We start from the raw sequence: 16,502 nt of genomic DNA, 5'->3' as shown, positions 1-16,502 counted from the left end.
GCGCAAACTAAACCCGAAGGTGTCAAGGCGCCTATCAAAACCAAATCAAAAAGTTTGCAGAGCACCACTAAGGGTATGCACGTGTAAAAAGGTGGGTCTTTAGAGCAGATCTAAAAGCTTGTAGAGTGGGGCGGGACCTTACTTCCAAAGGGAGGGCATTCCACCATCTAGGTGCCAAGTTAGAGAAGGCCTTGCCTCCCCATCTTGCTTTCCTAACACGAGGTACAGAGAGAAGAAGTTTGTGAATAGAACGAAGATTCCTGCCGGGGTTATACTGAGATAGGATCGATCCCATGCCTGTCGGGCTGGATTTAGCTAGGGCTTTGTACACCATACACATGGATTTAAAAAGGATACGGTCCTCAACGGGGAGCCAGTGGAGCTGTTTTCGGGCCTCGGTGGCAGAGGCACGTTTAGGTAGGTCAAGGACAAATCTCGCTGCCGCGTTCTGGACCACCTGCAAGCGCTGTAGCTGACTCTTGTTCAGTCCTGCATACAGCGCATTGCAATAATCCAGTCGCGAGCCCAGAAGTGCGACAGCAAGTTGCTTTCTCGCCTGGGGTGACAAATAGTGCCTGATTTTCCTTAGAATGTGGATAATCCCCCAGCAGGTCGATACAGTCCTGTTGACCTGTTGGCACATACTAAGGGTGGGGTCGATCATGACTCCCAGGTTTTTTGCTGACGAGGTGGGCTCGGGACATAGGCCCAGCGAGTTCGGCCACCACTCAGCCGACCAGATCGTTTCTTTTCCTCCAAAAACCATCACCTCCGTCTTCTCCCCATTCAGTTTTAGTGAGTTGTGAATCATCCACTGGCCAACTGCCTCCATACAAGATCTAAAATTGGCGGCAGTTGACGTAACTGACTGGGAGAGAGAGACTAGGATCTGGGTGTCGTCCGCGTAGGAGACTACCTCCATCCCAAAAGATCTAATGAGTCTGGCAAGGGGGGTCACATAGATATTGAAAAGGGTAGGACTAAGCGCTGACCCTTGAGGGACCCCACATTGCACAGACAGGGATGGAGATAGAAACGATCCCAGCATTACCCTTTGTTCTCTGTGATCGAGAAAAGAGGAAAGGAGTCCCAGGGCAGAGGCACGTTTAGGTAGGTCAAGGACAAATCTCGCTGCCGCGTTCTGGACCACCTGCAAGCGCTGTAGCTGACTCTTGTTCAGTCCTGCATACAGCGCATTGCACCGCGGACCCCAATCTCCCTCAGGCGAGATGTTAACACCGCGGGAGATATGGTGTTGAAGGCCGCTGTGAGATCTAAAAGGATCAGGAGGGAGGTCTGACCCTCATCAACCCTGGTGCGGATATTATCCAGCACTATGGTGAGGGCAGACTCGGTGCTATGTTCCCTCCTGAATCCATGCTGGGAAAGATCCAAACAGCCCGAGCTCTCCACGAATGCAGCCAGATGTTTGTTCAGGTGGGCTTCTAGCATCTTTGCGGGAGCCGGGAGCAGAGAGATGGGGCGAAAGTTTTTTAACACCCCAGGATCCAGAGAAGGCTTTTTAAGCAGCGGTTTTACTGCAGCATTCTTCCACTGCTGGGGAAAAATGCCTTCCATCATCGCCCTGTTCATGATGTCAACCAGAGGGGGAAGGAGAGATTCTCTGCACTGCTTGAGGATCTTTAGCGGGCAGACATCCAGCGGAGAGCCAGATTTGGTTTTGTCAAGCAGGATTTCAAGATCCTGACAGGAGAGAGGAGGAAAGGATACAAGATCCTGATGTTGAGATGGTTCAGCATCAACAGGCTCAGAAAGAGCAGGCAGCAAGGGTACGGCGGTCAAGGATTTTTGGACCTCCAAAGCAGTGTAGATGTCCGCGATCTTTGACTGAAAGAAGGCAGCTATCTTGTTGCACAGGTCCTGTGAGGCAACCACAGGATCCGGGGTCTGGAGGGAAGTAAGGGAATCAACAATCCTAAAAAGTTCTCTAGGAGATGAAAGTGAGGAAGTGAGTGCCGTGAAATATTCCTGCTTGGTCTTAATCACTTCCAGTTTGTAGTTTTTAAGCAGGACCCTATGAGCTTCTCTATCCTTAGGGGCCCAGCTAGAGTGCCATAGGCGTTCCTGCCTCCTTACTTCCTGTCTACGAAGTCGTAGTTGTTCAGAGAACCAGGGAGCTGAAGGTCTTTTCCTGGCAGAGTAACAGGACCTAGCTGGAGCCAACTCCTCTAGGGCTTCCGAAATGATGTTTTCGTATATAGAAACCGCTGTGGAGGTGTCCACCTCCCGAGGAATGGACAGACTAGATGTCCATGGATGGAAAGAGTCTTCCCTGATCTTTTTAAGGTTCCTTCGTACTTCCATAGTGCTCGAGACCCTTCTGACAAAGTCCCGTGTCAGATAAGTCATATTAAAGGGAACGGCCAGATGGTCCGACCAAGAAAGGTGGAAAGGGTTGGTAGCTGTCAGCCTTGGGTCGTTAGAAAAGATTCCATCGAGCGTATGCCCCGCTCGGTGGGTGGGACCATTCACCAATTGGGTGAGTCCACAGGCTGACATTATTTCCACCAAGGAGATGGTGTCGTGGGCCTCCAATAGCTCAAGGTGGAAATTAAAATCGCCCAGAATAGTAAGATTTTGTCGGCCAAAGTAGGGTTCCAGAACCTGCATCAGTTTCAGCCCGAAGCCTGCTCTTGGGCCAGGGGGGCGATAGACCAAGATTCCATTGAATGCAGGGTTGGCAGAGTCAGATAGGGAAAAATATAAAACCTGAAGTACATCCTTGGGGTCAGAAAGGGGTATAGTATGGCAGTGGAATTTGTCCTGATACAGAATAGCCAGGCCACCGCCAACACGGCCTATTCTGTCATATCGGGTTAAGCAATAACCCTCAGGGACCGCTTCGACCAGATCAGGGCCATAAGAATCTTTGGCCCAGGTCTCCGTGATAAAAACCCAGGATGGTGTTTTATCTAACACAAGCTCCTTAAAAACGATATTATTTTTAATAAGCGAGCGAGCATTGAGGAGAAGACCAGTTTCGCTAGGACTTTTGGGTGCTGAAAAAGGGCGAGGCTCAGGAGGAGCAGGAGGGGGAGAGAGCTTAGGCTCATCCGCATCTCTCTGAAAACAAGCACAGCCGGGACGTGTAGAGAATTCCTCAGGTCTGTACCGATGAAAGCATGGGGCAGGAGAGGGCTTAAGCCGCAATACATCCTGTAAAGAATATTTCAGGACAGGGGCGCCTACCTTATTTTGGCCAGTAGTCCAGCCGTCCAGCCCGGCCTCAGCGCGGACGGGCGCAGACGGGCTGGACTCTGGCGTGACTCCGGCGTGCCTGCGGCGAACACGCTGCGCGTCATCGCCCTCGATTTAAGAGGAGCTCTAGCCAGTCCTCCTGACTGCTAGAGCGCGGGAGTGTCTAGCGTTTCCTGCACCTACCCAAGATGGCGCTCCGAAATTCGAAAGCGCGAGGGACCGGGCCGCCAAAGTAGCGGTGAGGGACACAATTTAGTTTGCAAGTATGCGCACAGGGGAATTAAAAGCAAGGTGAAAACGCTATTAACAGAAAATTGCATAAAAGAAATAAAACGGGAGTTTTTAAAATAGTCAGCACACGAGCATAACACAGTGAGCGCTCGCCAAACAGGAGGATCCTACGCCCTACCTCCTTTTAAACACTTCCCGGCATCAGTCTCTAGCCAGTCCTCCTGACTGCTAGAGCGCGGGAGTGTCTAGCGTTTCCTGCACCTACCCAAGATGGCGCTCCGAAATTCGAAAGCGCGAGGGACCGGGCCGCCAAAGTAGCGGTGAGGGACACAATTTAGTTTGCAAGTATGCGCACAGGGGAATTAAAAGCAAGGTGAAAACGCTATTAACAGAAAATTGCATGAAAGAAATAAAACGGGAGTTTTTAAAATAGTCAGCACACGAGCATAACACAGTGAGCGCTCGCCAAACTGTGTCAATGTCCCTCACTGTTTCCCCTCACCTTCGCACCTGTGTCCTTTGCTGGGTGCCTGGTCTTTATGTCCACCGCTGGACTACTCCGGTTGCTGGAATACTTCCTTAGGCAGCAGCCTGCTTTCAAATCAGCAGTGCCACCGCACAGTGAGGGGGGCCACAAGAGGGGGACCGTGCCACAGAAGTCCTCTGTGTCATGTGAGGTCTCTGCTTTTTTCTTGATCTGCCCACTGTCACTACTTCCACTCTGCTTGCTGTTTATGGGGCCACACTCCTCCCCCAGAGGCAGATTCAATGCAGGTCACTCTCGCTGGGAGAAATCACATCTTCTCTACGGCGGGCGTCCGCCAAAAACCCAATTGGTTGCGCCGACCGCAACGCTTCCTTATTCTAATGAGAGGCCACTACTGGAAGAGGGGGAAGATGGATGGGGCCCCTCCGCCTCACTGCAGAGAGCTCAGGCCGCTGTTCTCTCCTGTCTGCTAGGGACCTCTGGGCGCTAATTTATTTCACCGCCAGCCAGCCATGCTCAGCTAGGAAGGTATGGGCGTGCCCGCGGTATGCACTGCATTGCACCAGGAATGCCCCTGAGCAGCTAAACACTCCTTCCGCTCCCAGTGCTCGCAATTTGGGGCAGCCACTCATTGGAAATGCCAAATTGCCTTCTTGGTGCAGTGGAGCTCCACAGTTACATTACCGCATGGGCGCCATCTTGGACACCCCAACCCCCGACACCTCACATTTAAACTGTGGGCCGATTCAGCTGTTTACACTTCTCGGGTAGGTTAAATGAGGGCTATTGAGCCGCGTAATATCAATGCATGATGTTTAGAGCACGACCATATTGGTGCATGAAATAACATGCACGATAACATGTACTGAATACAAGTATAATATGTATTTCTATTATCCATGGTCACCAAACTCACTAACTTACTGTGTGTATGCAGGTAGCTTTTCAATGTGTGCCGTACTAGCAACCAAAGCTGTGTCCTGTCTCTCTTTGTGCTACATGAAAAAGGAAGAAAGACAGCCTCCTCCCATGCCCGAGCTACGTCTCGGGCACACACTGCTAGAGGTACAGCGTTTCTAAGCCGGTCCAGATGCTGCTCTTAGTATTACAGCAGCACCTGGATTGGCTGGGGAAGACAACCTCATCTCTCATTACTAAGACCGGGGGCTGCTACTTTGAGTCACCCTGGCTACAGCATGCGCAGGTGCAGAGACTCTGAGCACCTTTAGTGCGCATGTCGAGCTGGCTGGAGAGAGACAGCTCTCCAACCGGACATGCGTACTTGGGCCCCTACTAACTTTGATGGTGTCTGTCAATAATATTTTTAGGCCCCACCCTCTTAGGCCCACACTGGCTTCTCCAGGTCTTACCTCAACCTCAGGCCTCTATGCTGCAACCGGACCGGCCACGGCAGAATGCAAAACACTTAAAAATGTTTTAGTACTTTACTCACATTTTATTGGGGTGCTAGGGGAGGAAAAATATGAGTGAGGCAATGCCCTAAGGGAGGCAACGCCCCTGCCCAAGCCATCACTGTTTTAGTGTATCCTTGATCCTTATATTCACTCCTTGTGTACTTACCCTTTTCCCAGTCCCTGCCTTTCTTTCCCCTTAACTTATTTCCAGTTTGCTACTTTGCTATTCATGATGTCTCTGTTTCCAGTTTCCTAGAGGCGTTGTCTTTTTGCGTTCTGCCTAGCGTTCCCTGTGTTTTTCCCTTCTTTCCTGTGAAGTACTATTCTACTCTAGTTCATTGTCTATTGTGGCCTTGTATTTAATTTCTCAACTAATGAGTACAGCTGATAGCCTAGGCGGTGTTTCTCTTCCACTGTGAGTATTGTCTTTATGTTACTTTTATAACATCACCCTAGGTATCAGCTCCAAAGACCCTTCATTTATATGTATATCTTTAATGTGGGTATTGCAGTCAGGACCGTCATCATCATCATCATATTTATTTTAGCAACTTTCCATAAAAGCACAGAATAATAAAGAAATACAAGTGCTATGAAACCGTTTAAAAACAAACCAGAATTTAAAACAAATGTGAATTTAAGAAGCAAAGTTTTGACCGAATAGTAGCATAGCTGATAAGGTGGGTACAATATCATCGATAAACGATCAAGCACACATAAGCTAATATAAAAACACATTTGACCAAGAGATCATAGAGATTAAAAGTGGCAAATCAACCAACACTTCATTCAAGCAATTACATTATTTTGCCGTATCTGCCACATATTTAAAAGAAAACGTGAGACGGCAAAGACAAAGGGTTGTGATGTATCAATTCTTAACATCCAAAGCGCAGACTTGTAGTCCCTGATTCCGTGGTTGAGACATAGAGGCAAGATCCACTTTCTTCTAGATGCATGATACGTAGGACAAAAAATAAGTACATTCTCAATAGATTCTAATGCCTTGGGACAAAAGGGACTGTACAAATCAGGCTCGGAACCAGATTGCTGCCATTTCGCCGTGACTGAACGGCAACGGCAAAGTCCCATTTCGGAGTTTCATATAAAGTGACTTGGCCAGTGGCGGCTCAATCTCATCTAAGTAGCCTTCCAAAAGGACAGAATCTTTAAATTCCAGAATGGCTACGGTGGGCGAGCCCACCCTCCTTTTCCTACGTATTCCTTCATCCATGAATTGCCAATACATTTCCTTAACCGTGGATTTGCATAACACTCAAGTATCCTGAAGAGCGTACCATAAGTTCTCACAACATCTGAGTAGGTTCTCTCAAAAAGCGCCAGGTTACCCGTAGGGTGGCAGTTGCGCTATACAAGAACTATATACAATACAATACAATACAATACAACAGATTTTAGTGAGGCAATGTTTAATACACTGTAACCATGGATCCTTATGTAATGCTGGGTAGATTCGAATTTCTTCTAGGCCCAACCAATATGACAATAATTCTGGGGCTGCTGATATCAGCCTTCAATACAACAGGGGTCTAAGGTCAGCTTTGTGGACAAGGGATCTTTGACCCATCTTTAGCCACAACGGAACAAGTAGGGTGCTAACTGGGAGGTTATTTAGGGAGCAAAGGAACATGTTCTCCACTTATTCATCCTCATCAACATTTGCATGACCCCAAAGTGCCCCACCATATAGTGATACTCCAAGGGCTTTCAAATAATACATTGGCAAAGCAGTGGAAATAGGTTGTAAGGACGAACCTCCAATGGCCCTCACTAAACTCCCAGTTCCAGTTTGAATCTATTCTTTTGGATCTGCAGCATCCAACCAAATTGTTCTGTGAGCATAACCTCCAGATATTCAAAAATATGGACTCTCATCATGGGAAAACAATCAAACACAGGATGGGAGCAAGCTGACAGGCAAGGATTGAACACCATATACTTGGTTTTGGAGAGGTTAATTTCAAGGCCTCTTTGCCCACAGAATACACCAAACTGATTTAATAGATTTTGGATATCCATGTAGTTTTAGAAATCAACACGGTATCATTGGCAAACAGGAGCACCAGAACCTTCCTATCGCCCAAGCTAGGGGCGTCATGGTTTCATAGCTCCAACTGGGCCACCAAGTCATTCATGTATAATAAAAAAAGAGTTGAAGTAAGTACTTATCCTTGCCTGACACCTCGTGTAACGGGAATGGGTGAAGTTAGTTCCCTAGACGAGCCACTCCTAACCTGTGCATAGTTATTTAGGTGGAGTATCCTGATGACATCTATAAGATACCTGGGCACATCCGGGTCATTCGCGGCCTTCCACAGGGCATCCCTAGACACAAGGTCAAAGGCCGATCGAAGGTTCACAAAGACCGCGTATAAACGGCTTCCCCCCAAGGCGACATTTTTCCAATATATAAGTTGCAGGAGTGCTAGTCCCCACCCTAAACCCTGCCTGCAAGGGGGTCAACAATCACACCTCGTCCATCCAGGTTTGCAATCTACCTAACAGGATCCTGCTTAATAGTTTCTGGAAAGAATCAATTAGGCAAATAGGCCGATAGTTGGAGGGTGACGATTTTAAGCCTTTCTTAAAAACTGGTATGATTTCTGTTCCAGCTCACATAGGGAGGCATAGGAGACCCCCTCAATATTGCAGTGAAGAGCAGGGTAAAGTAAGTGCTCCAAATGTCCTTATCTGCCTTAAATAGATCTCCTGGCACCTTGTCTAAGCCAGGCGCTTTGCCTGGGGGTAATCCAGTTGATCGCTTTGAGACCTCCCTGGCCATTATGGGCCTGATACCAATGTCCTCTAGCCAAAAAGTGCCAGTCCCTGGTGACTTCCTTTCCCCCCAAGACCAACAGTCTCCATTGGCCCAGGGAATCTACAGCCGGTGTTCATACCACATAGGTTGTTCTTAGATGGACAATCCCTTCCCCTTGGAACAAAAGGCCCTGCCACAACAAGCTCGACACAGTCCTCAGCAACAGTACCTCCTTATAACTGTGTGAAGTGGTCAATCCAAGCAATACCAGTAATATTGCAAGAGATCTCTGTGGCTGTCGCCCCTCCCCTATCAGTCAATATATGCCAAAACAATTGTTGGTCTTTGCTTCTAATTGTGGCTAGCATGGATTACCATTTGGCCAGTTCGCAATCTCTTTTGGGTGATTTAGAGTTTAGCCAAGGGTTACTCCTCACAAACGTGACGGATATCACAGATCTCTTGCATGATAGTGCACTTTATTGAGCACAATAATGCACTTGTAATAATGCAGACGAGCTATCAGTCACATTTGTTATTGAGAAACTCATCTGCAAAACTCTAATCCAGACCCTATGTCTTATCGGTCTGCTCCATTCCAAGGAGATTGCTAAAGTAGTGCCAGAGCATCTTCAAGGCCTCATTGAATGAGACTCTTAATTACCCACTTAATATGGGATCCATTGTCTACTCTGGTGAATCCAATCAATAGAGTGTTCCAATAATTCTGATTTTCATTCATTCATTTATATACATTATGTAGACCAGTGCCCCAGTAACTCCCTCTACTGTGTATATTGGCAGTCCTAAATATGCTTTTTGTTGTAGTGATTCCAGGGATGTGGGTTCAGGTACAAACACGTCCATCACTCCATTCCGGGAAGGAGTTTGTTGGTGACTGTGGCACCTCAAGCCCAGTTTTTAGGTCACAACCTAAGAAGGAGCATGCACTGCTGCTTACAGATAGTTTGTTTACTAACAGGGAGCTACAGCCTACCCATTGCTTACTAGGGGTTGACTTCCTGATCACTCTCATTTCCTTGTTTCTCTTTTGCCAGCTTCACTTGCTCTTCGTCTGTTTTTTCCTCCCCCGAAGTATGACCTGAGTACAGCACCCTTATCTAGTGCAATTCCCTTCTCCTACTCTAACTTTTAAGGAGGTACTTTTTAGTTCTCGCGACCTATCGATGCGCGCTAGCGCATCGAGCGGAGCGAGAATTCAAGTCGGCAAAACACAAGTCAAACCAAGGGCTTTCAGCCCCGCGGTTTTCTTGCAGTTCCCGTGTACATGCACGCGCATCGCATGCAAGCCCAGCCTCTCGCATTCCCAGGCTCTCCCGCCCCCATCCGGCATCAGGCTTCTCCTCCCACACCAGCACCTCCCCCCTCCCACACCAGCACCTCCCCTCTCTCTCCCCGCAAACACAGCCTTGCCCTAGCAGCACCCTTCCCACACCAGCACCTCCCCCCTCCCACACCAGCACCTCCCCTCTCTCTCCCCGCAAACACAGCCTTGCCCTAGCAGCACTCCTCCCACACCAGCACCTCCCCCCTCCCACACCAGCACCTCCCCTCTCTCTCCCCGCAAACACAGCCTTGCCCTAGTTTTACGACTTGTGCCTTGGTTGTACAAAACATCAGCTGGATAGTGTAACTTGGTCGTGTAACATGCGTGAGGATGACAAAAGAAAATGAAAAAGGCTCCAAAGTTAAGACACAGACACATCGGATATGTACGTACTGCCTCAAATGTTCAAACTACAGAGCGTCCCTTTCCTTAGGTAGAACACACACTTCTGCCACACTGTCCAGTGGAGTGCAAAAATCCAGCGTCCGCTACACAGATGAAAAACGTGAGGACTCACGCCGTAATTACAAGTTTCTTCACATTATCGATGCGTCAATTGGTTGGCAACTTGAAGAGAAAACATTCCGAAACAGCAGGTAACTAAGCGGAGTCGATCTGCGATTGAAGAATCCACACACTTCATGGAAGACATCACGGAGGGAACACAGGTATGGAGAGGCTGCGCGCTATGAGTGTGCACGCCTCAGGAGGCTTGTCCTCCCCTAATTATGCATGGCCGGCCGCAGGCCGGCCGTACTTTCAGTTTGCTTCTCTTCATCAGTTTATGAATGCCTACAAATACATTGCTTGTACTGTGTTTTTGCCCGTTTCTCTGGCAATAGTGTTATTGACTAGGAAATCAATTTTATCTTTTGGGTTGTTGATGCCAAAGTATTAGCCGTAATCAAAGAGTCGGTGTGCTGTTTAAGCTTTGTCATGATCGATGCGCTCTTCGAGTCCGAATAGCACAACGGCAAACGTTTTTTCTAATCAGAAGCTTTGTCCGGAGCAAAAGCCTGAAGCCTGGTGTGGGTGTTTGGTCGACCTCTTTCCCGTGCCCTCAGCACTAGCGCCCCCACTCTCTGCTTCTGGACTCTAGAAACTTTGAGGTCAGTGATTTCCACAAACCCGAGAGGGCAGAGCAAGGCGAAGCCATGCCGTCTCGAAAATAAAAAATCCACATAATATTGTTCGACAGAGGCATCTGCTGCATGCATTTCTGTGCGCAGATGGTTTCAGGTAGACGCCTGGGAAAGGACATGCGGCCCCTTCCCTCGCCGCGCCCCCCTTGCCACTTGGTCACGGGGCTGCAGCCAACCAAAACCAAAACCGCATGCCTAGCCTCGGTGCATCGAGGCACTTAGTCCCTGCCCTGAAACAGTGGCGTAAGCAGGATGGCACCCTCCTGCAGAATGTGATGAGGGCCCCCTGACTATTGCCACTCTGGAAACATACTTACTCCTGCCCATGACATGAGAATATCTGTGAATGTTTCTCTCCTATGAAACCGTCTGCAAGGGATTTACATATAACAACAAACTTGCAAGCTTGTGGCCATTCATCAACTTTTGCTAGTAAGACATACCTGGTTTCAGATGTAGGTTGCCAATGTCCACGTATTTCTTTGCACGTGAACATTCCTACGTAAAGGGGGTGTCTCTATTTTACGCTGGCTACAACGTTTGTCATGAATTCAAGTATAAACGAACAAGATCAGTAAATAGAACTAGCTGACAGCCTTTCCTCGGTCAATTTTTCGCAGCAAAGTCGACAGGAAGACTTTACATTTACAACAATGTGCTCAGAGCATTGACGGGGGCCAGAAATAGATATAGCATGATATGCGACTGTGTGGAAGATACTCAAAGGAAAATTGATAAATAATGCATTAACGATAGTGAAGAGCAGTTTTCCAGTATATGTGTTTGAGGAAAGGAACAGAGAAGTATACCGTGCTGAGCAGGCTAGATGGGCACCATATATAAAATATGGCACTTGCTGATTATGTCATCACCAAGCAAGCACTGTTTATGCTATGTTTGCTTGACACTAAAAATGAAGAGTGTTGGGTCATGCGCTAAACTCAGTGAGGTATGCCTTTTGTCAGTTTTGTTCTCAAGGCATGACCTTGAGTGCAAACCTTCTTGCATACACTGCCACCTAAGCAGCAATAGCCTAATATGTAACTTTTGCAGAAATTGCCATATATTGCATCTTGTAGTCCCTCCATTTCGCCATGCTCTGCCTAGCTCCTTGCACGCCCCTCGCCTCCCCCTCAGCTCTCCCTTATTACAGCTGGTTCGCACCTCCAGCTGTCACCCCCTCCTTCCACTACACAACCAGGCTCCGTTTCAAAGGCAGCCAATTACTGTTTGCATCTTTCCGTGGTACCGAAAGAGAGACATGCAAACACACACACACATAGACACACGCGCTCTCTCTCTCGTTGCCTCCCCACCCTCTCTCTCACACCGAGATTCATATAGGCACAAAACACAGACTCAAATACGGGCAGCCACAAATCAGTGCAAACAGATGATAAAAACAAAATGACAGATAAAGACACGAAATGCACAAGGAAAAATAAATAATCACAGGGCAATGTAAATAGGTGATACACAAACACACACACATTACATACTCGAAATAAACAAACAAAACGAAATAGGCAGTGACAGAACAGATTGTAGCTGGCTTCAATATTTGTCACCCCATCCAACCCCCCTCCCGCACCCTTCCTTCCAAGCATCCAGCATGTCTATGTTGGCACTGACATGAGCTCATATCGCAGTTCATGTGCAACAGTGTTTGAGGGGTATTTTGATATTTCCTAGAAAATGTAATAACATTTCACTTTGTGCCTCCATCGGTCCTTGGGGTCCAAGAAGACCATATACACACAGCTCACATACCTCTAATTAAACCCTATCTCAAGTCCACAGACGCAGCAGTGCACTGTACAATCATTACACGCAGGAGGCAGCCAGGGCAGCCGAGAGTGCACGTTTCTCATGCATGCAGGGAACTCATAGCATCCGTTTCACTCACAGGGTACTGAGGTTCACTCTCACACAAGTGGTAACGTTCTCTGTCTTCACTTGCCAGGGCAGAAGTACCTACTCACAGCACCACTCAGCACCACCACAGCTTCACTCAGCACCACCACAGCATCACTCAGCACCACTCAGCACCACCACAGCACCACTCAGCACCACCACAGCATCACTCAGCACCACCACAGCACCACTCAGCACCACCACAGCATCACTCAGCACCACCACAGCACCACACAGCACCACCAGCACATCACCCAGCACCACCACAACACCACTCAGCACCACCACAGCATCACTCAGCACCACTCAGCACCACCACAGCACCACTCAGCACCTTCCACAGCATCACTCAGCACCACCACAGCACCACCCAGCACCACCACAGCACCACTCAGCACCACCAGAACATCACCCAGCACCACCACCACTCAGCACCACCAGAACATCGCCCAGCAGCACCACAGCACCACTCAGCACCACCGCAGCATCACTCAGCACCACCACAGCACCACTCAGCACCACCGGAACATCACCCAGCACCACCCAGCACCACTCAGCACCACCACAGCATCACTCAGCACCACCACAGCACCACTCAGCACCACTCAGCGCAACCACAGCATCACTCAGCGCACCCACAGCATCACTCAGCGCAACCACAGCATCACTCAGCGAAACCACAGCATCACTCAGCGCAACCACAGCATCACTCAGAGAAACCACAGCATCACTGGTTCAAATATGTTCTCTCAATGTTTCAAGCTTTATTACGAATATCACAAAAAAATGTTAATATTTCACTTCTGTTCTTGGATTTTCGTCACAATAAAATACACTGAACATAATCTTCACAAAAGTTAGTTACAAAAGTTTAAGCTATTGCCATTATAAATTACAATCACTTTTATTCAAGTATTAATTATTTAAAAAAATTAAAAGCCATTGTTATTTGTAATATCAATACATGTAAGTCACATAAATACAAAACATGTTGCATTACAAATGCTATAGGTGTCACATTTGCAAAAGTTATAACTATTGGCATTGTAAATGACAAAGCTATTAATTTAGATATTTAAAAAAAAAAACACATAAATAAAAAAAATTTCATTCACAAGACCAATAGCTCAAACATGCCTAATGCGAGACCTATTGGCAACGCCAGTGCTTGTTTTTGTTTTCACTTGCAGCACTCCATAAAAGGGCATGAGTTTGCATGCCGTCTCCCACCATCCCGCACAGTGACGTTGCTTGTCCTGTCTCACTTCCCCGTTGTTGCCCATTGTTTTGTTGCTTGATCCACCCACCTCCCTCTGTGTTGTCAACTCATCTATTCCCCCTTTCCTCATTGTTTACCATGCCCCCTTGACTTCCTCCCCCTGTTGTTTGATGCCCCTCCACAGCCAGAAAAAAGGCTGGCTGCGTCATAGCATTTGTTTTCCTAATATTTATCCCTTGTGCACAGCAGCTGCACAACATGGTTAAAACACATTAACAGAGCCAGTAGCTCTTGCATAGGTGAGACCTTATTGGCTTTTCCGGTGCTTGTTCTCCTTTCTATCCACTCCATCCTAGGATGAATTGACTAGTAATTTCAGCGCCAAGATGGATCGTCTCCTCCAATGGAAGTATGGATCCACTTCTTCCCTGCGACCATGCTTCATAGGGCTCCCGCCACGACATGCCTCTATAGTCTCTAGCACAGTGTTGGTAATAGAGCTGATTCTTTCTTTTCCACATTCAGGTGAGAGGAAGAGCTTCACAGTGCGATTCAAACGGGCTGAGGGATACCCAGTAGATCTCTACTACCTGATGGACCTCTCCTACTCAATGAAAGATGACCTGGAGAAGGTGAAAAGGCTTGGGAATGACCTCCTGGCAGCACTCAAGAACGTTACAAATTCAGTGAAGATCGGTAAGAGCTGCAAGTTATCCCACGAGTTTATCATCCTGTTCCCCTGTTTCTCCCTCTCTCTACTATTCACTACCTACCTCTGCTTAATGCACAGTTGATTTGATTGCAGTTTTAGGACACCACGTTTTTAAAGACGAGATAATGGGGTTAAAGAATAGTTATTATACTGCAAAAGACAACCTTTCATACGTGAAAACAATTATTCCATTAAGCAAACTTAAACACATTTAAAATATTAGCCACCATGTCTTCCCACAGACTTCTAATTTCTTTAGGTTCTCTGTTAATTTCTTAAGTTTAGAGCAAATATCAGTTTTTATTTTAGTCAATACCTCCTTTGTCAGTTCCACAATTGCATTGTATTGTACTTTATGTTCCTCTCAGCAACCCTTTCCCTTGGTTTCATCCACTCCTTCTCACAGCATCCAAGCTATCAGCTTCTCTCCCTCTGGGCCTTTCCCTGCAAGCCAACTACCTCCATTTCCCTCTCTTTCTTACTCCCCCAACTTTTTATGAACTATTCAGTTCTAGAAAAAGAAATTTCAGTTGCTTTATTCAAAACAGGATCTGACTCTTTGATGGATATAAGGGCCATATGTATCAAGCCGTTTTTGAATCGCAAAGGCCGAAATTCGCAGAATTTCGGCCTTTGCGACTCGCAAACGGCCGTTTTGCACGTTTTGGAATGTATGAAACATTCCCAAAATAAGGAATTGCAAACTTGTGCGATTCCTTATTTTTCCATAGCATTTAGGGAATCGCATATTTGCGATTCCTTAAATGCTATGTATGTAGCAATTTTAGCTTGCAAATTTTGTTTAAGAATTCGCAAATTATCACCAACTTTCAGTTGATGGTAACTTGCGAATTCTTCCAGAAATGCACAAAGTGGCATTTTTAAAGGTGGCATATGATGCACACACATGCCCATAGGGCATGTATGTGCGCCATATGCACACACATGTTCTTTTCAGGGGAGCAGCAGGGTGTCTTTGAGACACCCCTGCACCCTTGCAATAATTCTCAAATTGCGATTAGCAAATTGCGAATTCGCAATTTGAGAATTATTTTGCATTCATTCCTATGGGCCTCCTGGCCCATAGGAATGCATTGGAAATTATTCCTTAATTGCGTATTCGCAAAATGCGAATTCGCAATTAAGGAAGCTTAAGGAATCGCAATTAAAAAGCGATTTTGTTCATACATACCATTTTGCATTTCCTAAATAGCGATTCCTTAAAATTCGCTATTTAGGAAATGCAAAATAGTTTGATGATACATATGGCCCTATGACTTGTGTCCCTTAAAGGAGTACCAGATGCATAATGGATTTTGTCTTAGTCTGAGAAAAAATCCAAACGGCGTGTGGCTTCTTGGAGTTGCACACAAACGTGTCTGAGGTCCAGAAAGGAGACCAATGCTTATGGATTAATTTTGTAGGCTACGTAAAAAAAATCTAGCACCTTGCTGGGGCATAAACTTGTTTGTGCCTGTGCAAGTCAGACACTGTGTAGATGGTACGTGGGCAGACTATATAGTGTCCTACATCATGCTTCAAAGTAGCACGCCAGGAGAAGGGCAACAAAGGTTCTTTGGCTCTGAAGGAATATAAACGAATTTTCAAAGTGTGGGATGTCTCTCTGAAGAACAGAGCTGCCTTTTCTACATCAATGCCACAGTATGTAATGAAAAGCCACTCCGCACTATGAAGGTTATTAGTTAAGTCCAGATAGAAACGAATGATGCATGTTAAGTCAGTGCTGTGTAAAACCTAATCAGTTGAGGAAAACTGAGGGAGTGGGTATGGGTACGAGTCTGGAAGATAAAGTGGAATGCAACCAAAACACCTTTGGAACAAAGCAGCCTGTCCTGAACGCCGTCTCTCCCTTGTGGAAAACAGTTTGCAGCTAGCTTATTTATTTTACAAGAAGCTTTCAGATTATGGAGCAGCAATGTAGGCACAGATTGCAAGGGTGAACAACCTGCCTGGCAGAAGGCCTTCTCCCCAACGGTAATAAATGCAAGTTCAATAGATAATAGAAAATAACATAC

The 16,502-nt window shown here is 46.9% G+C and overlaps 1 protein-coding gene across 1 annotated transcript in view; it reads left to right on the top strand.

The window, feature by feature from the left end:
* The window catches only part of LOC147667169 (integrin beta-7-like), a gene marked incomplete at its 3' end in the record, with an annotated part of 287,301 nt that overhangs the window by 209,402 nt on the left and 61,397 nt on the right, over window positions 1–16,502 (top strand). Inside the window, exon 4 of the mRNA XM_086948877.1 lies at window positions 14,280–14,450. Coding sequence (XP_086805003.1) covers window positions 14,280–14,450 — 171 coding nt within the window. The remainder of the gene's footprint in view (window positions 1–14,279; window positions 14,451–16,502) is intronic.

Source organism: Lissotriton vulgaris, unplaced genomic scaffold, assembly GCF_964263255.1.
Source record: "Lissotriton vulgaris unplaced genomic scaffold, aLisVul1.2 SCAFFOLD_2338, whole genome shotgun sequence".
NCBI lineage: Eukaryota > Metazoa > Chordata > Amphibia > Caudata > Salamandridae > Lissotriton > Lissotriton vulgaris.
Note: the sequence above shows the minus strand (reverse complement) of the source record. Positions and strands in the feature narration are given on the sequence as shown.